The sequence below is a fragment of the Salvelinus sp. IW2-2015 genome, linkage group LG25 (genome assembly GCF_002910315.2).
Source record: "Salvelinus sp. IW2-2015 linkage group LG25, ASM291031v2, whole genome shotgun sequence".
Classification (NCBI taxonomy): Eukaryota; Metazoa; Chordata; class Actinopteri; order Salmoniformes; family Salmonidae; genus Salvelinus; species Salvelinus sp. IW2-2015.
The window spans coordinates 21,719,179-21,744,517 of NC_036865.1; the positions used below are offsets into that span (position 1 = coordinate 21,719,179).

The 25,339-nt window shown below is 41.1% G+C and overlaps 2 protein-coding genes across 3 annotated transcripts in view; both read left to right on the forward strand.

Annotated features, from left to right (window-relative positions):
- LOC111951607 (inactive phospholipase D5) overlaps positions 1-17,777 on the forward strand; it is a 60,941-nt gene extending 43,164 nt beyond the window's left edge. The window contains exons 3-10 of the mRNA XM_023969787.2: positions 1,522-1,714; positions 3,913-4,021; positions 4,851-4,975; positions 6,365-6,562; positions 7,686-7,822; positions 8,555-8,720; positions 11,777-11,867; positions 12,064-17,777. Of these exons, the coding sequence (XP_023825555.1) occupies positions 1,522-1,714; positions 3,913-4,021; positions 4,851-4,975; positions 6,365-6,562; positions 7,686-7,822; positions 8,555-8,720; positions 11,777-11,867; positions 12,064-12,338 (1,294 nt within the window). The 3' untranslated portion in view covers positions 12,339-17,777. The remainder of the gene's footprint in view (positions 1-1,521; positions 1,715-3,912; positions 4,022-4,850; positions 4,976-6,364; positions 6,563-7,685; positions 7,823-8,554; positions 8,721-11,776; positions 11,868-12,063) is intronic.
- A 195-nt stretch (positions 17,778-17,972) lies between these two features.
- LOC111952046 (cilia- and flagella-associated protein 36) overlaps positions 17,973-25,339 on the forward strand; it is a 31,315-nt gene continuing 23,948 nt past the window's right edge. For both annotated transcript variants that reach the window (XM_070434982.1, XM_023970484.2), the window contains exon 1: positions 17,973-18,529. Coding sequence is in view for 1 of the 2 variants with exons in the window: in XM_023970484.2 (XP_023826252.1) it covers positions 18,337-18,529 (193 nt within the window). In the remaining variant the exon portion in view is untranslated. The remainder of the gene's footprint in view (positions 18,530-25,339) is intronic.

The window sequence follows — 25,339 nt, forward strand, 5'->3', positions numbered from 1 at the left end:
GAACCAGACTTGTGGAGGTCTACAATTTTTCTTCTGAGGTCTTGGTTGATTTCTTTAGATTATCCCATGATGTCAAGCAAAGAGGCACTGAGTTTGAAGTTAGGCCTTGAAATACATCCACAGGTACACCTCCAATTGACTGAAATKATGTCAATTAGCCTATCAGAAGCTTCTAAAGCCATGACATAATTTTCTGCAATTTTCCAAGCTGTTTAAAGGCACAGTCAACTTAGTGTATGTAAACTTCTGTCCCACTGGAATTATGATACAGTGAATTATAAGTGAAATAATCTGTCTGTAAACAATTGTTGTAAAAATTACTTGTGTCATGTACAAAGTAGATGTCCTAACCGACTTGCCAAAACTATAGTTTGTTAACAAGACATTTGTGGAGTGGTTGAAAAACAAGTTTTTTTAATGACTCCAACCTAAGTTTATGTAAACTTCCGACTTCAACTGTAGGTATTCCTCTTATACAGTACAGGTGGGAAAGGGCAGTGTGGAGTACAATTGACATTGCGTCGTCTATGGATCTGTTGGGGCGGTATGCAAATTGGAGTGGGTCTAAGGTGTCTGGGATGACGGCGTTGATATGTGCCGTAACCAGCCTTTCAAAGGAGAGGTTGAAAATGACAGTGAATATACGTGCCAGATGATCTGCGCATGCTCTGAGAATGCGCCCTGGAATGCTGTCTGGCCTTGCGAGTGTTAAACCTGATCTAAAGACCTTACTCATGTTGGCCTCGGAGAGCGAGGCAAGTGGAGATTTCCTGCTGGAGTGCCAATTTGGTTGGGTAAAGAAAAAAACTACAACTTGGGTTCAAATTCTTTTACATACTTTAACTGTGTAATTGAGCCTGCCTGATGCAGTGGAACCAATGGAATAATCCCCAAAAATGCAAACCCTGACCATCCAAGCAGACTCAATCTATTACTTGAAGTATTTCAAAGAAAATAAGTATTATTTGAACCCAGGCTTGATGACTGACTATTGGTGTTGAGACTCACTGGCTGGGTTTAGAAGCCTTTTAAAACTTTTAATCTTTCATTTCCATTACATTTATGATACTATAATTCACTCTACTTGAAAGCAGCCGGATGCATAGATAATGATTCTAAATGATGTCCTGGAAAATGTGCTACAGTTCCATTAGAGTTCTGTCACGGTGTTCCTGTTAGAAGGCAGTCCAGCCACTCTTCTATTCACCCCTACAACCGATCTCGGTGATAATAATGTCTAGATGGAAAATGTTCTGAAATATAGTGTAGGAGGTAATCATAGGTGAACGTCAATGCATATAACCTCGTTTTACAACATCCCAAGACAGCTGCACAAGTTACGGATGATTCTGTGGCTAATGTAGACAGACGTAATTGTCTCTGTGCTGTAAATTACTCTATTAAAATAACACTTCTTTAGTTCAACTTCTCTGGCTTCCAGGTCTTTTCAATTACAAGGCTGAAAAACAGCCATTTGTCATCATTAAATTAGGATGTTTTTTCACTCATTTTCAATCTCAGGGTAGTGCTTGTGGAGAATATTCCAGAAGATGTCACCTTCTCTGAGAATGCTACGTCCCACCTCCCCCTCTCTGCTGGGCTGCACAGCCTGTTGGACCTGGCAGTGGCTGGTCACTCTGTGGAGATTGTGTCACCTCAATGGAACCTGAACTCCTCCAACTATGAATCCAGATTCCTACAATCTTCTAGGCAGGTAAGCACAACAACCAAACAGGAAGCGCCCCCAGGCCAAATAAGGCATTACTGTTTATCACACCTAGCCATAACACTTACTTTACGTGGCAGTTTTACTAATGGTCTTTTTCTTGTCAACCAATTTTATTGTATAAGATGCTCATTACTGTTCTTCAACCAAGAATACAAATAGCTCAAGTTCAAGTTTTATTGTAAAAGCACAGTGAAATGCTTAACTGCGAGCTCTACCCAACAGTGCACTTATAAATAAAATACTCTAAATAATAATTAAAATAATTAAAAGTATATAATAAAGAAAACAATAAATAACTGTATCCAGGGAGTATGTATACATATCTTGTTCACCTTATTCCAGCTGCTGTGTCTTCTTGTTGCTTCAAAGATCAGCCTTAAGTCCAGTCTTATCCATCTCTCACACATTGTCTTTATAGACTTATGCAGACTGGGTATGGCCACTTCCTGCCAGAATGTGCCATTAGTAGGTTGCAGCCAAAGCCAAGCCCATCTATTGTGTTGGCTCACCAGTAGACCCCCCCCCCCCCAAAAAAAAACATCTGACGGCCATTAGCACTAAAACACTCCTGCTTACAACGAGGCTAAAGTTACACAGGGGTTTGGCTATAACGGCAGCGTTGAGGTTTGGACAACCCCTGTATCTACCCACTGCCGTTTAGTTCATTAGGCCTAATGGCACCCCTTGGCAGTTTAACTGGAGAGAAATTGCACTTGGGGCCCTCTGGCCTACACAATTATAATTGCTGGAGCCTGGCCCAATGTTAAAAAATTACATAAAAATAAAATGCATTTTTTTAATTTATTTTTTTAAATACTAAATCACAATTCAGCAACAACAAAAAAATATTTAGGAAATCTGTTACCAAGTATTCCCACGAAATAAAAATAGATACTTTTGTGTATAAAATCAAGCACTCAGCCATGCAATTGCCATAGACAAACATTGGCAGTAGAATGGCCTTACTGAAGAGCTCAGTGACTTTCAACGTGACAAGTCAGTTTGTCACATTTCTGCGCTGCTAGAGCTGTCCCGGTCGACTGTGAAGTGGAAATGTCTAGGAGCAACAACGGCTCAGTCGTGAAGTGGTAGGCCACACGAGCTCACAGAACGGGACTGCCTAGTGCTGAAGTGCGTAGCGCGTAAAAAACGTTTGTCCTCGGTTGCAACACTCACTACCGAGTCCCAAACCTCTTCTGGAAGCAACAACCGTACAATAACTGTTCGTCGGGAGCTTCATGAAATGGGTTTCCATAACCGAGCAGCCGCATACAAGTCTAAGATCACCATGCGCAATGGCAAGCCTCGGCTGGAGTGGCGTTAAGCTCGCCGCCATTGGACTCTGGAGCAGTGGAAAAGCGTTCTCTGTAGTGATGAATCACGCTTCCCCATCTGGCAGTTTGACAGACGCGTTTCCACTGATGCCAGGAGAACGCTACCTGCCCCAATACATAGTGCAAAGTTTGGTGGAGGAGGAATAATGGTCTGGGGCTGTTGTTCATGGTTCGGGCTAGGCCCCTTAGTTCCAGTGAAGGGAAATCTTAACGCTACAGCATACAATGACATTCTAGACGATTCTGTGCTTCCAACTTTGGCAACAGTTTTGGGAAGGCCCTTTCCTGTTTCAGCATGACAATGCCCCCGTGCACAAAGCGAGGTCCATACAGAAATGGTTTGTCGAGATCGGTGTGGAAGAACCCTGACCCCATCGAACACCTTTGGGATGAATTGGAACGCCGACTGCGAGCCAGGCCTAATTGCCCAACATCAGTGCCCGACCTCACTAATGCGCTTGTGCCTAAATGGAAGCAAGTCCCTGCAGCAATGTTCCAACATCTAGTGGAAAGCCGTCCCAGAAGAGTGGAGGCTGTTATAGCAGTAAAGGGGAGACCAACTCCATATTAATGCCCATGATTTTGGAATGAGATGTTTGACGAGCAGGTGTCCACATACTTTTGGTCAGGTAGTGTATGATTGTGTCTCAATGTAATCTAGGTATGAAATGATTGTTAGTTTCAAATGCAATATATTTTGGTGCTTACTTGGGGTCATTTTGCAGTGTACAAATTATTATAATTACGTTTCGGCCCCCGACCACCCGCTTTGACAAATCAGCCCGCGGCTGAATTTAGTTGCCTACCCCTGACCTATGGTGATCCAATTGATTGTGTTCTTGGTTACAGGGTGAGGCTTTGCTGCAAAGACTGCAGGGGCTGAAGAAGAAGGGAATCAATTTGAAGATAGCCAGTGGAATGATCAACTCTTCAGAGCTGAAGAGCCTGTCTCGTCACAGTGAGTCATGTTGTCAACCACAAGACCAGAGCTACAGCGACATTTACATTCCGTATACAGTATATTGCCATTTTATAGAAAATACTGGGTAGTGAACAGTGTCAGGGAAGCGACTTAAAAGGCACACACCCTTACGCAATGCACCAATAGGGTTAACCCCATTGCCGTGATGCCTGTTGACAGGATGCGTAGGGTGTTTGTATTTCACACCAGTGACCCGGGTTTGCTTCCCTCCGTCGCCATTCGCTACAATGGTGTCAGAAGTGTAATGGCGGCTGTGAGGAACGCACGGCCCGGACGTGTCAGGGGTCTGATTCAAAGCACAGGAACTTGCCTTCCCGTTCACACTAGAGACTCAGTTTCGCTTCCCTGCCCCATTGTTCACTACAGTATCTACAAAATGGTCTCGATACTTTTATCTCAATGAGGGATATTACATCATGACTAATCTTACATGCAATATTAACATACAGTGCTGTGAAAAAGTATTTGCCCCCTTTCTAATTTTCTCTACTTTAGGATATTTTGATACTAAATATTATCAGTTCTTGGAATGGCCTGATCAAAGTCAAGACCTAATCCCAATTGAGATGTTGTTGCAGGACTTGAAATGAGCAGCCCACAAATGTCGCTGAGTTTAAGTAGTTCTGCGTGCAAGAGTGGACCAGAATTCCTCCACAGTGATGTTAGAGACTGAGCAATAACATTCTATATCAAAAATATGCAAAAATGGAGAATCAGAAAGGGTGCAAATACTTTTTCACAGCACTGTACAATCAAATGTTGAGATTTCTATCTCTGTCAATTCTGTCTTTTCCTACCTGTGTAGGTGAGGTACACTATATTAACATGACAGCCCTGACCAAAGGCTTTCTGCACTCTTCTTTCTGGGTGGTGGACAGGCAGCACATCTACATCGGCAGCGCCACCATGGACTGGCGATCACTGTCCACGGTATCTTAGTATATTCACTCCATTATATTAACAACCTGTGTATATATATATTTTTTTTTACCCCTTTTTCTCCCCAATTTTGTGGTATCCAATTGGTAGTTAGTCTTGTCTCATCGCTGCAACTYCCGGGTGGACTCGGGAGAGGTGACAGTCGAGTGTCAACTGAAACACAATCCAACCAAGCCACACTGCTTCTTGACACAATGCCTACTTAACCCGGTAGCTAACCGCACCAATGTGTTGGAGGAAACACCATACACCCGGCGACCGTGTCAGCGTGCACTGCGCCCGGCCCGCCACAGGAGTCGATGGTGTGCGATGGGACAAGGACATCCCTGCTGGCCAAACCCTCCCCTAACCCGGATGATGCTGGGCCAATTGTGCACCGCCCCTTGGGTGTGCGACAGAGCCTGGACTCGAACCCAGAATCTCTAGTGGCACAGCTAGCACTGCGATGCAGTGCCTCAGACCACTGCACCACTCGGGAGGCCACCTGTGTATATTTCTGTAACATTTATTCTCCATTCAATGAGACCAGTCCACCTATGAGTACTCCTCATACTGACTAATATGTTCCATACCTTGATTACGTAAACACTTTAACTAAACCTACTGTGTACACAAAACCTGTTTTGATTTTGAGGTCTGATATTGCAGGCATTTTGAGGGTACTGTGTACAACCATCAGCTCTGGGGATTTGTCCAATGACTCTGCAATCAATATTTATTCAAACACTGCTAGTTACACTAGGAGAACAGCATCCATTAATTGGCTTAGGTTGCACAAACATCCTGAATATAAAAGAGATGCAAGTTTTCATAGTTGGCAGAAAACGTCACCGTTTTAACGTGCGTACGAGAAAGGACAATACTGAATTAATTGAGTGGGGACAAAAAGGGAACGTGGTGCTGCTCAAAGCTGAAAAAGTACAAAAGGTTGATTTAAAGTGTGACCCCATTCGCTGTACCTAGCCCGTCTATCTTTATCACTTCACTGAAATAAACATTTGCTTGAGAAGTGCATCACTTGAAACCCTGCTGTGAGAAGGGATGGGAGAGGCTTGGTGATTGGAAGTGCCTGGAGGGCTGCCTGCCTCGTCCAGGGCCAGAGGAGGGCAGAAGACGATGGGGAGGATTGAGGGCTGGAAGGGAAAGGAGCACTGGGCTGTGGAGAGGAAACAAAAAAGAGGACAGGAGGGAGAAGGGGAAATTGAAGTGTGGGGAGTAGGAGATGAGAGGAGAGGGAATGGAAAAGGGGGAATGGAAGGAGAGGAGGGGGGAGGAAGGATGAGAAGAGATGTGTGGAGTAAGGATTTGGTATGGGTGGAGTCCCTGGGGGCACATGCTAACACCGTACAACATCTGTGCTGTTGCTTTGTTGTCTCTCAGATGAAAGAACTGGGCATCATCGTCTACAACTGTAGTTGCCTGGCACTGGACCTGCACAGGGTATTCAACCTCTACTGGCAGCTGCAGTATAAGGACTTTATACCGTCCATGTGGTCCAAAAGGCTGAGCGCCCTGTGGAACAAAGATGAGAACCTTCCGCTTCTCTTCAACAACACCAAGGCTGAAGTCTTTGTCTCTGTGAGTGACAACTAATCGTTCTCTCACATGGCTTCATGCATAAGGACAGGAGTTTGTCTGGACGATGTGACCTTTTAACAAGGACCGTGAAATAATTTTTTAGCATTCTGTATCAGTAGTCATTTGTATCATTCTGAAACAGGCAAATTTTTATACTGGATTAATGAATACTTTACAGAGATTATGATTTTTTTTTCTTTTTTTCTTGCTTGCAATAATAAATTGCCAATATTTATGCATACTATTTGAAGACTTTTCTTGGTTAAAGCCTTTTCATTAGTCCTGATATATAAATGATGTAAACATTTGCAATGTCCTCCCACAGTAAGAACTTTGACGAGAGGTGACAGTTGGGTGAAAAAACCTATTTCTTATACAGCTCGATGTGACTAATCAGCTGGTGTTTTAAGTATGCTGACGGGATGAAAAATTGCATTGCTTCCAACAGAAAACATACGTTTGGCTGGTTGTAAATTAGGCCAGTCGATGAACATTTCTGAAAAACAGAGGGAACGTTAATCATCAGAAGTATTGATAGCATGGAACTGTGATCTGTCATTTTTCTCATCACACACATCCTATGGGTGACAGGGCTTTAGGCTGCGTGGCTCCGTGGCTGAGGAACACACTTCCAGACACTATTAGGGCTGCAGAGTCTCTGGCAGAGTCTTAAGGCACAGCTCAACACCGTGCTGTTCAGAAAAGCTTTCAAGGACCTCTGTTAATTCTGTTCTCATGTCCCCAGACCTGTATATAGCTTAGATTGTTGTCTGTGTTCTATGGTCTGTGTTTTTTTGTTTAGTGTTTTTATTTTATTGCACCTTGGGTGTGAGAAAAGAGCTTTACCAATTAAATGAATAATATTATTATATATCAAGAAATAAAGAACAGAGACAGGATCAGTTAGAGACAAGTAGAGAGAAGGTAACGATGCTGTTGGAATACTAATGGACAAAGATATGTTCCAAGAGGTAGTGGTGGTGATGATGATGACGACGATTTGATAACAATAATGAGGACGACAACAATGACAATGATTCATTGCATCTGTAAAGCCTTGGCATTGACATGAGGGCCTACGTTCTCTATTCTCCACTGATTTAACAGTCTTATCTTGTGGCAGAGCTCTCCAGATGTCTTCTGCCCTAAAGACAGGACCAGAGACCTTGATTCCATATCCTACGTGATCCAAAAGGCCAAGAGGTTCATCTTCATATCCATTACAGACTACCTGCCTCTCACTAACAGGAATGCTCACAGGTGAGCAATTTGTTGACACTGACAGCACCTGATTACCGTATTGTTGACACTGACAGCACCTGATCACCTTATTGTTGACACTGACAGCATCTGATCACCTTATTGTTGACACTGACAGCACCTGATCACCTTATTGTTGACACTTGACAGCACCTGATCACCTATTTTGCACTGACAGCACCTGATTACCTTATTGTTGAAACTTGACAGCACCTGATCACCTTATTGTTGACACTGACAGCACCTGATCACCTATTTGTTGACACTGACAGCACCTGATCACCTTATTGTTGACACTGACCAGCATCCTGATTCACTTATTGTTGAACTGACGCTCTGAACACCTTATTGTTGATACTGACAGCACCTGATCACCTTATTGTTGACACTGACAGCATCTGATCACCTTATTGTTGACACCTGACAGCATCTGATCACCTTATTGTTGAACTGACAGCACCTGATCACCTTATTGTTGGATACTGACAGCTCTGATCACGCTTATTGTAGACACCGACAGCACCTGATCACCTTATTGTAGACACTGACAGCACCTGATCACCTTATTGTTGACACTGACAGCACCTGAACACCTTATTGTTAGTGTTGTATTGTTCGCCCATTTATACAATACAATGACAACTGATAGAATGAAACCGATAGGATGTAACTGTGTATAATTACATGTAATTACCAAACAGATTAGTGTGTAACTCTTTGCTACCTTGGCAGATACTGGTCACGTATAGACGGGATGCTTCGGGAGGCCTTGATCCTGAGGAACATCGAAGTGCGTCTGTTAGTAAGCTGCTGGGAGCAGACGCATCCCCTGACCTTTAACTTTGTGTGGTCCCTGAAGACCCTGTGCATGGAGCTGGCCAACTGTTCGATGGAGGCTGTGAGTGTGGACACCACATGCCTACATCCTCATTACAAACTGATGTTATATAGAATCATCATAGCTACAGTGAGCTACAAAAGTATTGGGACAATTATACATTTAGTTTTTTTTGGCTCTGTACTCCACCACTTTGGATTTGAATGATACAATGACTGGGGTTAAATTGCAGACTGTCAGCTTTAATTAGAAGGCATTTTCATCCATATCGGGTGAACCGTTTAGAAATTACAGCACTTTTTGTACATAGTCCCCCCAAATTCACTTATGTGTATTAAAGTAGTCAAAAGTTTAGTATTTGGTACCATATTCCTAACTTGCAATGATTACATAAAGCTTGTGACTCTACAAACTTGTTGGAGGCATTTGCTGTTTGTTTTGGTTGTGTTAAAGATTATTTTGTGCCCAATAGAAATGAATGGTAAGTAATCTATTGTATCATTTTGGAGTCAATTTAATTGTAAATAAGAATATAATATGTTTCTAAACAAGTGGAGCATCTTTGGTTTTAGAAGTGGGAGGGACAAAAAAAGTGTTAAACAAATCAAAATATATTTAATATTTGAGATTCTTTAAAGTAGCCACCCTTTGCCTTGATGACAGATTTGCACACTCTTGGCATTCTCTCAACCAGCTTCATGAGGTAGTACCCTGGAAGGCATTTCAATTAACAGGTGTGCCTTGTTAAGTTAATTTGTGGAAGGTAGGGGTGGTATACAGAAGATAGCCCTATTTGGTAAAACACCAAGTCCATATTGTTATTTTATTGCTACTCTTTAATTATTTGTTACTTTTAGTTCTTTTTTCTTTTTTTTCTTCTCTTAAATGCATTGTTAGTTAAGAGTTTGTAAGGAAGCATTTCACTGTAAGGTCTACTACACCTGTTGTATTCGGCGCATGTGAGAAATAAAATGTGATTTGATATTATGGTAAGAACAGCTCAAATAAGCAAAGAGAAATGACAGTCCATCATTACTTTAAGACATGAATGTCAGTCAGGGCGGAAAATGTCAAGAACTTTGAAAGTTTCTTCAAGTGCAGTCGCAAAAACCATCAAGCACTATGATGAAACTGGCTCTCATGAGGACCGCCACAAGAAAGGAAGACCCAGATTTACCTCTGCTGCAGAGGATAAGTTCATTAGAGTTACCAGCCTCAGAAATTGCAGCCCACATAAATGCTTCAGAGTTCAAGTAACAGACACAACTCAACATCAACTGTTCAGAGGAGACTGTGTGAATCAGGCCATCATTGCTGCAAAGAAACCACTCGTAAAGGACACCAATAAGAAGAAGAGACTTGCTTGGGTCAAGAAACACGAGCGATGGACATTAGACCGGTGGGAATCTGTCCTTTGGTCTGATGAGTCCAACCGCCGTGTCTTTGTAAGACGCAGAGTAGGTGAACGGATGATCTCTGCATGTGTGGTTCCCACCGTGAAGCATGGAGGTGGTGGTGTGGGGGTGCTTTGCTAGTGACACTGATTTATTTAGAATTCAAGGCACACTTAACCAGCATGGCTAACAGCCAGCATTCTGCACCGATACGCCATCCCATCATGATTCCACTTAGTGGGACTATCATTTGGCTTTAAAAAGGACAATGACCCAACACACCTCCAGGCTGTGTAAGGGCTATTTGACCAAGAAGGAGAGTGATGGGGTGCTGCATCAGATGACCTGACCTCCACAATCACCTGACCTCAACCCAATTGAGATGGTTTGGGATGAGTTGGACTGCAGAGGGAAGGAAAAGCAGCCAACAAGTGCTCAGCATATGTGGGAAGTCCTTCAAGACTGTTGGAAAAGCATTCCAGGTGAAGCTGGTTGAGAGAATGCCAAGAGTGTTTAAAGCTGTCATCAAGGTCAAAGGGTGACTACTTTGAAGAATCTAAGATATATTTTGATTTGTTTAACACTTTTTTGGTTACTACATGATTCCATATGTGTTATTTCATAGTGTTTGTCTTCACTGTTATTCTACAATGTAGAAAATAGTCAAAAGAAAAGAAAATCCCTTGAATGAGTAAGTGTGTCCAAACTTTTGACTGGTACTGTATTTTTTTATCCTGTCGGTCGGATAAACACTCCAAACAGCCTGCTCAGAGGCGTCCGCATGGTCCTAAAGCACACCGTTGCCTGATTAGATTCAGAGGGGTTGGGTTAAATGCGGAAGACACATTTCAGTTGAAGGCATTCAGTTGTACAACTGACTAAGTATCCCCTTTCCTTTTCTTTGTATCACATTTCAATGATAAAACTAGGTGGCACAAAAATACAATTTCAGAATGTGGGGGGGACATGTCCCCAGTGAAAGTTGCGCCCCTGTTCTAAAAATGTCCTCATTAATATGGATGCTACCATGAATACCGATAGTCCTGAATTGATCATGAATAATTATAAGTGAGAAAGTTAGTCACACAAATATCATACCACCATGACATGCTAACCTCTCACCATTACGATAAAAATGTTTGGGGGGTATGATATTTGTGCGTCTAACTTTCTCACTCATCATTATTCAGGACTATCTGTAATCATGGTAGCATCCAAATTAATGTAGAAGTGTTCAAAACATGTTCTATTCTTATTTACAATAAAAGTGACTCCAAAAAAACACTACATTATTTAACATTACTTTCTATCGGCCACAAAATAATCAAAACGTGCTGTAGTACAGAGCCAAAACAAAAAATATGTCACTATCCCAATACTTTTGCAGTACACTGTATATAGTCATCTCTACTGTATGTCATGTAAAATGTATTCATCTCTACTGTACCTGCAAACCTGCTGAAAGTCATGTAAAATGTATTCATCTCTACTGTACATGTAAAATGTATTCATCTCTACTGTACATGTAAAATGTATTCATCTCTACTGTACCTGCAAACCTACTGTAGATCATGTAAAATGTATTCATCTCTACTGTACCTGTAAACCTACTGTACGTTATGTAAAATGTATTAATCTCCACTGTACCTGCAAACCTACTGTACATGTACAATTTATTCATTAATCACTACTGCTAAGCCAGTCCTTGTGTGTTTTGTGCAGAAGTTCTTCAGCCCCAGGGAGCAGAGAGATGGCACGCTACAGGGAATCAACCATAACAGATTCATGGTGACAGACAGTGCTGTGTACATAGGTGAGTTCACTTGCATTCATTTCAGATGAGTAGTAACTAAATGGTTTATTTAAAAAAAAATATATATATATATATTGGTCTAGCTACTGGTTGGTGGATTGATTAGTTTGCTTGTGAGGTGGGTTGACTATTTGGCTAGTACCTTTGAATCTATATTTCTGATTAACGATTTTGACGGGTGTCTGTTGTCCCACAGGCAACTTTGACTGGGTGGGGAATGAGTTTACGTTCAACGCTGGAGCAGGCATGGTGATCAATCAGGCGGAGGGGGTGAAGGAGAAGAACTCAACGTTGGTGGAACAGGTGAGGGCTACGTTCGAGCGGGACTGGTATTCAYGCCACACCAAGAGCCTGCAGGCTAACAAGATCCCAGTCTGCAACAAGCACCAGCTCAACCAACTGGCACATCTCAAAATCGCTCAACCAACAGAGAGCAATGGGAGTAAGGAGAGTCCCAATGGCTCCCTGTGAATCCGAAGACGTGGTGCGTTACAAGACTGGTTTATGCAGGCTTTAAGAGAAAAATAACAGTTTAATGCTGAAATCGGACACTGTAGACATAATATAGGACTTGGAGGGCATTTGTTCATCTATTGAACCTTCTGCATATTTCATCCTGACTGTTTCTTACAGAAGACATTCGTGGGAAGGGAATTGATCAAATAAATGGATTTTCTATTGACTGCTGAACCTCAGTAAATATAGTTCATCGTTAAATCCATTTTGCCAATAATGACATCATTCATCACAACCCTTTTAAAACCCTCCCTGGCCAAAGCAGGTTGGAGCTGCATGGACAGTAGTGTGGAGATATCCTATACAAATCTATACTCCAAAAGGTGTTTACCTGGTGTGTCTTCAACATTAATTTACAAAGTGCAGCATACCTCCAACCTCGACCAAATGAGCGGGGGCCATCTGTCTGTTGGACCACAGCTGATCAAATGAAAGGAATGGGGAAAATAGGAATGCCAGAAACATGTCTTGACCTCATCTGACTCCTAAGATAAAGACATCTATTTGATGTTTATTGTTGCAGAGTAAAGACAATTATGCCCCATTGGCATCCATCTATTTTGGTATCATGTCGAAAATTCTGTTTTGGTCTAAACCAGAATGTAAACTGTCCGGGGTTGATCTCAGAATCTTGACTCAATTTCCAGCATCCAATTTTAAGTAAAAGTTGCATAGTCTTCTATTCTGTATATTTTCTTTGTTGGAAACACTCAATAGGGTAGAACTAGATATTTAACTTGTGATAGAGCTTTAGGGCTGTTATGTTTTTAACATGATCAAATAATTTATATATTATTAATTATTTTTTAAATGTACCTTTCTGTACTCAAAAGGTGAGCGTCTTGCTTCCTGGAAAGTGTTGAAACCACCATGTCCCTGGACAGTACTTAGTTTGTAATGGATATGCTATCATACCCCGGTCTTATGCATAGGTTAAAACGAAAACCAACTGCAGAGGTCAATAGCATACTAACATTGGAAGGAGCTGCCCTTTAAGGTCTAAGACAGGGATGGGCAACTGGCGGCCCCCCTTTTGTAGGCCCACGGATCAATTTTCAAAGCCTTAAAACAAAAAATCTGTCAGGGTCTCAACTTACTGTTGAGTTAGAATAGTAGAATAAACAAGGTGACATTTTGAAATGTGGTTGTGCATCAGCAGTTTCTTTCGTTATGTCAGTCACTGACAGTCACTCAATTAGCCCCATGTCAGCAAAAACAACTGTGATTGTAAGTTAGCTGGCCGCAAGACTAACTAAACTTTTAGTAATCATGGTTGAATTACCGATTTGGGGAGCCTCCATTAATGTTGTTAGTCACATCATATTAAAAACTGCAAACCTTTCTCTCCACCCCATGACAAAATTTGTAAAATTGCATGAAATGAGTTCTAAAATTGAGAAATCTTCTCCGCCTCATGGCAAATATGTATAGAATTGCAGGAAATTAACTCTGAAACGTATAACTTCCACTTAATGGCCCCCAAAAGGCTAGGGCTCTGATTGCATGTGTGAGTATGGATGTGGGTTACACAGACCCGTGAGCCACTGCGGCCCCCTATGATGAGTTCAGCTTTGTTGTGGCCCCCACCCCCATCAAAGTTGCCCATCCCTAGCCTAAGGTATTTGTTAGGTAAAATTACAAGACAATGATTTTACCTAATGGAATATTGGTCATAGATTCCCAAGGTCTTCGTGAATAATTAGGTTTATTAGGTATAACTGGAAAAGGGTGTTGAACCAGTGGGACAACTGTAGCTCTCTTTAAAAACAGATGTTGACTTATAGAACAGATATTGTAAAAAACAATTGGATGTGATTTCAGTCAGTAAGATCAATAGCATGACTTTTTAAAGACTGCTAAACACCATTTCCAGTTCCCCCAAGGACATGTTTTGAAAAAAGACCTTATGCATTGGACTTAACACCGGCAGAGAAAGTAACCACAGCAACTCTTTACACCACCCGCATGATAAACTTTGCGCCTGAACATCAAAGATGATCAACTACAGGAGTAGTAGTTGAACACCTTGATCAACACCTTTTTATGAACATGTCACTCAAATGACTAAATACTGTATGTAATAGGCCTATCTGTGGTGTTTGATTGGCATTACACTTCTATTAATTCAGTTTCATCTGTCTTTTCATCGTCTTTTTACAGTAATATAATGGGAGAATACTTTCTCCATGTTTACAGGTGGTTCTCTTCACACATTATTTTATAACTGGGGTTCTGTTATATCATATTTTGATACAAGAAAAATATTAATAGTAAATTGAAAAAATAACAATGCACGTACTTCCTGAAAATTTTAATACGTTTGTCAGCGTTAACCAGTACATAAATGTAGCATTAACACATCTATGATGTACACTGCTCTTATGGCAGACAGTGTTCTTAATCTGACAGTAAATATCGGTACAACAACTTACCCTTTAACTACAGGTAACTGCCAAAATAAAGGAAACATCATCAGAGTGTCTTAATAGGGCGTTGGGCCACCACGAGCCGCCAGAACAGCGTCAATGAGCCTTGGCATCGATTCGACATGTCTGCAAGTATTGGAGGGATGCAACACCATTCTTCCACGAGAAATTCCATAATTAGTTTTTTTGTTGATGGTGGTGGAAAACGCTGTCTCAGGCGCCGCTCCAGAATCTCCCATAAGTGTCCAATTGGGTTGAGATCTGATGACTGAGACACACACACACACACACACACACACACACACACCATTTAAACCCCCTATGCTCCTTTGAGACCCCTCTTTCAAAGGCACAGATATCTCTTCTAGCCATGGTAGCCAAAGTAACGGGCAACTGGGCATTTGTATACATGACCTTAAGCATGATGGGATGTTTTAATTGCTTAATAAACCATGAACCACAACTGTGTGGACGCACCTGCCTTCAATATATATACTTTGCATCCCTCATTTACACAAGTGTTTCCTTTATTTTGGCAGTTACTTGTATGTCCTCATGCCATAAAGAGGTAGTCAAAGGCATCGGACTGCTGTTGGTGCAACAGTCCAGAGTAGGCTACTTTATATATTGTCTTACGAGTGCATCAATAGTGACTGTCAATGATCTGTTTAGGAATGCACTTTGTCACTGTACAAGAAACATGTTTTCTTCTTCAATTGCTGGCAAACCTTCAGTCACTGTATTGCTCTTGATGTAGCAATTCTGCGATTAACATTTCCTAAGCTATACATCGAACCCATTCATAACAGATCAGAGCAAACCAAATTTGGGGTGTGTCCCAGATACAACCTACAGTATAAACTGTCCCTGATTCACTGTTGCCACCTAGAGTTAGTTTAAGGAAAGACTATTTCTCTCACCTGCAAACAGGCACAAAAGATGTCTGAATACAAAGTAAAGATGAATGAATAGTCTTGGTCCTCATCATCACTTGCGCATTAGACAGACAGCCTACATTTTATTAGAATAGTCTCCTGTGTAGTTTTTAAAAATGTTAGATTAGATTTGTACATCCACAGTAGGCAAACATGTCATACGCTACTACTGAATGGTAAATTAATTCATTTAAAAGGTATGATTGTAATATTGTAATAATAGCTTGGAGGATACCACTGTGGTCAAGGTGATTTACAGTTCATTTAAAAGCACATTGCATAATGTGCTTTTAATAATGGCGAGAACGGAGCAAATGGAATGGCATTAAACCATGTGTTTGATGTATTTGATACCATTCCACTAATTCCGCTCCAGTCATTACCACGAGCCCGTCCTCCCCAATTAAGGTGCCACCAACCTCCTGTGTTGAAGACATTGATTGGGCTGGTTCGACATTGCAGCCGACAGTGCAGGCGACTGCCGACTGACTGTTCTACAAATCACCTTGCATCGTAAATAACGGCTCATTATTTGTTGATCAGTCAGTCACAATTGACCCATAATACATTACGGTTTTGATCCTCTCGAACATGACCATTCATTTCGATACTATTACAGTACAATGACTGCCCTCTGGAGGACAATGTCCCACCAGTTAATTATATACTGAATAAAAATATAAAATGCAACATGTAATTTTACTGCGTTACAGTTCATATATAGATAATCATCTGTTGGTCACAGATACCTTAAAAAAAGATGATAGGATCAGAAAACCAGTCAGTATCTGGTGTGTTGTGCTGCATAAGCCAAATGGTGGTCACATCTCCTTCGCATAGAGTTGATCAGGCTGTTGATTGTGGCATGTGGAAAGTTGTCCCACCCCTCTAATGGCTGTGCGAAGTTCCTGGATATTGTCGGAAACTGGAACGCGCTGTCGTACACGTCGGTCCAGAGCATCCCAAACATGCTCAATGGGTGACATGTCTGGCGAGTATTCAGTCCATGGAAGAACTGGGACATTTTCAGCTTCCAGGAATTGTGTACAGATTCTTGTGACATGGGGCAGTGCATTATCATGCTGAAATATGAGGTAATGGCGGCAGATAAATGGCACGACAATGGGCCTCAGGATCTCGTCACGGTATCTCTGTGCATTCAAATTGCCATCGATAAATGCAATTGTGTTCGTTGTCCATAGCTTATGCCTGCTCATACCATAACCCCACCGCCACCATGGGGCACTCTGTTCACAACGTTGACATCAGAAAACCGCTCACCAACATGATGCCATACACGTGGTCTCCGGTTTTGAGGCATATTGGACGTACTGCCAAATTCTATAAAATGACATGAGGGCGGCTTATGGTAGAGAAATGAACATTCAATTCTCTGGCAACAGCTCTGGTGAACATTCCTGAAGTCAGCATCCCAACTGCACGTTCCCTCAACTTGACACATTTGTGGCAGTGTTGTGTGATAAAACTGCACATTTTAGAGTGGCCTTTTATTGTCCTCAGCACAAGGTGCACCTATAATGATCATTATGTTTAATCAGCTTCTTGATATGCCACACCTGTCAGGTGGATGGATTATCTTGACAAATGAGAAATACTCACTTACAGGGATGCAAACAAATTTATGCACAAAATTTGAGAAATAATATTTTTGTGCGTATGGAAAACTTCAGCTCATGAAACATGGGACCAACACTTTATATGTTGCATTTATATTTTTGTTCAGTGTACATTACACCATCTGTTTCCAAATGTACAAATAATCAGAGTAAGTTATGCCTTACAAATATGTTCTTAGGCATAATACAACATACTTTTTTTGCTTAATTTTGGCATGCCCACTGTTGCATGCCCTGCCTTTATGAACCGTAGGACTAAAGTACAATAGACAGCCTTATTTTAACAATATATATTTCAAAATACAAAATGAGTGTATATTTATTGTATAACCTTGATGCCTATATCGAATTGATACATTTAATGTTTACTCTTAATAATAAAAAATCTGATATGTATGTATTGTGGTTTTATTCAGAGGCTACTGTACACGTCAAGTCCAGTCCAAACCCCGGTAACTATCCAAATTCAGGTAGGTCTATGCGCTTTAGTGACTATCCATTTCAGATTACGTGTGATTTAAACTGTGGTGGTTTAACCTGTGAACTAATTAATCCTATCTCAAGATCTATTCAGGCATAGAGGGGTATCTTCAACTAGCACACGGAAATTTCGCCCTACACAACAGCGCCAATAGACGGGCATTGTAGCCTAAATCACTATTCAGGTAATGTAGGTAGTTTACTGAGAAATATCAGGGATTGTTAGTATTGTGCATTCAAAGGATCACAAAGAATAAAACACTTACTAGGTTACCACACTGACACACACCTGATGGGCTGTTCAATTTGTAGAACGCTAAACACTGATGTAATCGGTTACCATAGGGACCGATTAGGTGTCAACCCATTCGACCACTTCGAAATTCATGAGTGCGCATTTTCAGATTTTCTGCAGCTACGGAGAGGGATACTAACAATAAATGGACTAGCTTGTTAGCTAGATCTCAACAAATGTATGCATACTTACACTTCAGTTGTGCATTTTGTTAAATTTCAAGACCAGCCTTCCTCGCCTGAAGAGCACTGCAGTGTGTTTTTAGCCAACATGGCTGAGGACGGCGAGTGGGTTGTGGAGAGCATCGCTGGATATTTGGGAAGTCCTGAATGGGTCATTCCATACACTGACTTCTTGGAAAACAAATGTACAGGTAAGAAAGGCCATTTGTTTTTCTACGTTTTACGATAAAGAAAATTATTATAAACGGTTTTCAGGACCAGGATTACACATGCTGGAATCATCCTTGGCACCCCTGCTCGAGTGTGCTAGCTATCAAGCTGAATAACAGCCAGATAGGAAACGTTAGCTATTCAATTCTAGGTGGCATTAGCTAGCTAAAACTTTTACTGTAGCTAGCAGCTAGCTAGCTTCAAGCGCGAAATGTTTTTGTTGGCGAAAGGGAGCAGTGATTTTCCAGCTCAGTTGTTTGGCATGCATCAGTGCTTCACATGTTTGAGCGACATTCATCCAACATGTCTTATTATAGCTTAGTTAATACTTGAAGCAAATAAACTAGCTGGTTAAGTTATCCACTGGGTGAAACAGTATATATCTGTGCGTAGAGACAACTCGAACGCCCAGAAAGTTCCGATTCAAACGCACAATTCACCAGATCTGCATTAGAATGTCAAAATACGTTTGTTGATCACCAAATATTGAGTTTCGCTGATCAACTATCTGCATTTACTTCCGGTATGTACTTCCAAAAATAAATGTCTAAATAAAAATGTACAAGCAACCGAAAAACATCCAGTGTGATAGGATTGAGCTGTTGTATTCTTCCGACCTGATCGTGGCAGTAATTTGTGATTTTTATTTTGACCTTTTTTGGAAGTACATACCGGGAGTAAATGAAGATATTTGCTCAGCGAAACTCCATATTTGGTGATCAACGAATTTACATTATAACGCTTACAGTGGGGAATCGGAGCTTTCTGGACGTTAACGCGGTGCACACACTGGTTGAATCAACTTAATTAGTCAACGTGTTGTGAAATGGAATCAACGTGAAAAATTCATTGGATTTAAAAAAAAAATCATAAACCAGTACTGTTTTCATCTAATACAATAGCTCAATCCTATCACACTGGATGTTTTTCGGTTGCTTGTACATTTTTATTTAGACATTTTTTGGAAGTACATACCGGAAGTAAATGCAGATAGTTGATCAGCGAAACTCAATATTTGGTGATCAACAAACGTATTTTGACATTCTAAAAAATATACTATTAACATTTATTTTTTTCACCTTTATTTAACCAGGTAGGCTAGTTGAGAACAAGTTCTCATTTACAACTGTGACCTGGCCAAGATAAAGCAAAGCAGTGAGATACAAACAACAACACAGAGTTACACATGGAATAAACAAACATAGTCAATAATACAATAGAAAAAGTCTATATACAGTGTGTGCAAAAGAGGTAGGATAAGGGAGGTAAGGCTATTTGAGTGTCAAATAACACTATTTGACGTGTCAAATAAGTTTGTTGACCAAACAGGACCTGAATATGACTCACATAATAATTTAACGCGTTAATACATTTTTACGTAGTTATTACACATTGATTACACTATCACTCGTATTTCATATGTCACAAAGATTCATCGATATGTATGCTATGATGCTGCTAAAGTTGTCTCGTGCACCTACAGTGCTGGCCATTAAAAAAGGGCAATGAATTCCATTATCTTGGCTTTAATGGATTTCACGTTAGAGTTGTCTCACTGAAATTTTGTTACTCTTTCAAATGACTGCTTGACTTGTTGACTGCTCAATCCCATTGCAGACATTGTGGGCTAGTTTAGGAAGGCTGTGTTGCACGTATAGCGCAAAATGGCGTCATTACGTCATGTAACTTCATTATATAGGTATGCACATCAGCTTTGACATCGGTTTTGCACATCGGACATTAAACTAGACATCGGCCGATTCCGATATTTTCCACGATATATCGTGCATCCATAGTTTTTACTCAAGGTAGTAACAACACAGTGTGGTCAAAGACTTAGTAACTTAGTTGTAGTCACGATCTGGTTACTTATAACTACAAACATGGTTACGTTTTAGCCTTTTCACATATTTATTAACTTATTTGCAGATATCTTAAATTACCCACAATGTACTAATTCTCTACGTCCTATGGAGAATCTACTATGCGTTAGCTACACTACATGGTCAAAAGTATGTGGAGACCTGCTCGTCGAACATCTCATTCCAAAATCATGGGCATTAATATGGAGTTGGTCCCCCCTTTGCTGCTATAACAGACTCCACTATTCTGGGAAAGCTTTCCACTAATTGTTGGAACATTGCTGCGGGGACTTGCTTCCATTCAGCCACAAGTATTAGTGAGGTCGGGCACTAACGTTGGGTGATTAGGCCTGACTCGCAGTCGGCGTTCCAATTCAACCCAAATGTGTTCGATGGAGTTGATCAGGCTTTGTGCAGGCCAGTCAAGTTCTACCACACCAATCTCGACAAACCATTTCTGTATCGACCTCGCTTTGTGCATGGGGGGCATTGTCATGCTGAAACAGGAAAGGGCCTTCCACGAACTGTTACCACAAAGTTGGAAGCACAGAATCATCTAGAATGTCATTGTATGCTGTAGCTTTAAGATTTCCCTTCACTGGAACTAAGGGGCATAATCGGAACCATGAAAAACAGCCCCAGACCATTTCTCCTCCTCCACCAAACTTTACCCGTGGCACTATGCATTGGGGCAGGTAGCGTTCTCCTGGCATCCGCCAAACCCAGATTTGTCCGTTGGACTGCCAGATGGTGAAGTTTGAGTCATCACTTCAGAGAATGTGTTTCCACTGCTCTAGAGTCCAATGGCAGTGATCTTTACACCAATCCAGCCGACGCTTGGCATTSCGCATGGTGATCTTAGAATTGTTTGTGGCTGCTTGGCCATGTAAACCCATTTCATGAAGCTCCCGACGAACAGTTCTTGTGCAGAAGTAGCTTCCAGAGGCAGTTTGGAACTTGGTAGTGAGTGTTGCAACCGAGGACAGACTATTTTTACGCGTTATGCGCTTCAGCACTCTCCGATCCCGTTCTGTGAGCTTGTGTGGCCTACCACTTTGCGGCTGAGCCATTGTTGTTCCTAGATGTTTCCACTTCACAATAACAGCAATTACAGTTGACCAGGACAGCTCTAGCAGGGCAGAAATTTGACGAACTGACTTGTTGGCATCCTATGACAATGCCACATTGAAAGTCACTGAGCTCTTCAGTAAGGCCAATGTTTGTCTTTGGAGATCGCATGGCTGTGTGCGTGATTTTATACACTTGTCAGCAACAGGTGTGGCTGAATCCACTAATTTGAAGAGGTGTCCACATACTTTTGTATATATCGTGTAGCTCTGTTGAAATGAACACATCTTGTTTCCAAAGCTAAGCAGGGTACATAAAGGTAGGCATCTGTATGGTAGACTCGTTCTCACTGAAGTGTATTACCCCTCATCACCAGCTGTCTACACAATATGTGAAAACCAGCACCTCCCTCGACAGAGATCAATCATCTCAATAACTAAAGCAGATAGCTTGCTACGGCCCACCACATAATGAGGATGTGAAATTTCAGCAACAAAGCGCGTTTTTACTCTGGGCAGAGTGGGTGGACACCCTATTGTTCAGGCAGAAGTCGTTGGACTGTGGCATCACATTTTATTTCAATATACCTCTTTATTTAGGTTGATAGCATGACGTTGAAAAAATGACATTGATTTAAACATTCCATTTTACTATCAACATTGAACAAGTTCAAATAAAATGTCTAATCAAATCTAAAGTTAATTGACGAAAGGATAAAAAATATTGTTTATGTTTCTATGTGGAACTTTCAATGCAAATTCACCGTATACAGTACCAGTCAAAAGTTTGGACAGACCTACTCATTCAAGGGTTTTTCTTTATTTGTACTATTTTCTACATTGTACAATAATAGTGAAGACATCAGAACTATGAAATAACACATATGGAATCATGTAGTAACCAAAAAAAGTGTTACACAAATATGTATTTAATGAGATTCTTCAAAGTAGCAACCCTTTGCCTTGATGACAGCTTTGCACACTCTTGCCATTCTCTCAACCAGCTTCATGAGCTAGTCACCTGAAATGCATTTTAATTAACAGGTGTGCCTTGTTAAAAGTTAATTTGTGGAATTTCTTTCCTTAATGCATTTGAGCCAGTCAGTTGTGTTGTGACAAGGTAGGGGTGGTATACAGGAGATAGCCCTATTTGGTAAAAGACCAAGTCCACATTGTTTTATTTTATTTTATTTAACCTTTATTTAACTAGGGAAGTCAGTTTAGAACAAATTCTTATTTACAATGACAGCCTACCAAAAGGCAAGAGGCATCCTGCGGGGACAGGGGCCTGGGATTATAAAAAAAAAAAAAAATGAATACAATATAAATATAAATATAGGACAAAAAACACATCACAACAAGAGAGACACAACACTACATAAAGAGAGACCTAAGACAACAACATAACAAGGCAACAACACATGACAACACAGCATGGTAGCAACACAACATGGTGGCAGCACAAAAACATGGTACAAACATTTTAATTTTTTGACCTTTTATTTAGCTAGGCATGTCAGTTAAGAACAAATTCTTATTTTCAATGAAGGCATACGAACAGTGGGTTAACTGCCTTGATCAGGGGCAGAATGACCGATTTTTACCTTGTCAGCTCGGGGTTTTTATCTTGCTAACTTTCGGTTACTAGTCCAACGCTCTAACCACTAGGTTATCTGCCGCCCCATTATTGGGCAAAGTCAACAGCACAAAGGTCAAGAAGGTAGAGACAACAATACATCATACAAAGCAGCCACAACTGTTAAGAGTGTCCATGATTGAGTCTTTGAATGAAGAGATGGAGATAAAACTGTCCAGTTTGAGTGTTTGTTGCAGCTCGTTCCAGTCGCTAGCTGCAGTGAACTGAAAAGAGGAGTGACCCAGGGATGTGTGTGCTTTGGGGACCTTTAACAGAATGTGACTGGCTGAAAGGGTATTGTATGTGGAGGATGAGGGCTGCAGTAGATGTCTCAGATAGGGGGGAATGAAGCCTAAGAGGGTTTTATAAATAAGCATCAACCAGTGAGTCTTGCGACAGGTATACAGAGATGACCAGTTTACAGAGGAGTATAAAGTGCAGTGATGTGTCCTATAAGGAGCATTGGTGGCAAATCTGATGACCGAATGGTAAAGAACATCAAGCCGCTCGAGAGCACCCTTACCTGCCGATCTCTAAATGATGTCTCTGTAATCTAGCATGGGCAGGATGGTCATCTGAACCAGGGTTAGTTTGGCAGCTGGGGTGAAAGAGGAGCGATTACGATAGAGGAAACCAAGTCTAGATTTAACTTTAGCCTGCAGCTTTGATATGTGCTGAGAGAAGGACAGTGCACTGTCTAGCCATACTCCCAAGTACTTGTATGCGCCGACTACCTCAAGTTCTAAACCCTCAGAGGTAGTAATCACACCTGTGGGAAGAGGGGCATTCTTCTTACCAAACCACATGACCTTTGATTTGGAGGTGTTCAGAATAAGGTTAAGGGTAGAGAAAGCTTGTTGGACACTAAGAAAGCTTTGTTGTAGAGAATTTAACACAAAATCCGGGGAGGGGCCAGCTGAGTATAAGACTGTATCATCTGCATATAAATGGATGAGAGAGCTTCCTACTGCCTGAGCTATGTTGTTGATGTAAATTGAGAAGAGTGTGGGGCCTAGGATTGAGCCCTGGGGTACTCCCTTGGTGACAGGCAGTGGCTGAGACAGCAGATTTTATACACTGCACTCTTTGAGAGAGGTAGTTAGCAAACCAGGCCAAAAGCTTTGGCCAGGTCAATAAAAATAGCAGCACAATATTGCTTAGAATCAAGGGCAAGGGTGACATCATTAAAGACCTTTAAGGTTGCAGTGACACATCCATAACCTGAGCGGAAACCAGATTGCATACCCGAGAGAATACTATAGACATCAAGAGAGCCAGTCAGTTGATTATTGACAAGTTTTTCCAACACTTTTGATAAACAGGGCAAAATAGAAATAGGCCTATAACAGTAGGATCAGCTTGATCTCCTCCTTTAAGTAAAGGACGAACTCTGTGGCTGCCTTCCAAGCAATGGGAACCTCCCCAAAAAGGAGAGACAGGCTTTGCGATGATAGGGGCAGCAACCTTAAAAAAGAAATGGTTTAGACCCTCTGACCCAGATGTTTTTTTGGGGTCAAGTTTAACCTCTCTTGGGTATGTGAGACGTTAGCGTCCCACCTCTTCAACAGCCAGTGAAACTGCTGGGCGCCAAATTCAAATACAGAAATACTCATTATAAAAATTCAGAAAACAAAACATATTTTACATAGGTTTAAAGATTAACTTATTGTGAATCCAACCACGGTGTCAGATTTTTAAAATGCTTTACGGCGAAAGCATACCTTACGATTATTTGAGAACATAACCCAGCAGACAAATCATTACAAACAGTAACCAGCCAAGTAGAAGAGTTACACAAGTCAGAAATAGAGATAAAATTAATCCCTTACCTTTGATGATCTTCATATGGTTGCACTCAGCAGACATTCATTTACTCAATAAATGTTCCTTTTGTTCGATAAAGTCTCTTTATATCCATAGAAACATGTCAAACGATGTTTATATTCAATCCTCAGATTGTTTTTAGCCTAAATAATCGATAATATTTCAACCGGACAATAACGTCGTCAATATAAAAGGTAAACAAGAAAGGCACTCTCTCGGTCGTGCGCATGAAAAAGCTCTGTGACACTTTAGGGTCCACTCATTCAGACTGCTCTTACTTCCTCATTTTTCAGAATACAAGCCTGAAACAATTTCTAAAGACTGGTGACAGTGGAAGGCATAGGAACTGCAATTTGAGTCCTAAGTCAATGGATACTGTCATGGCATTGAATACAAAACTAC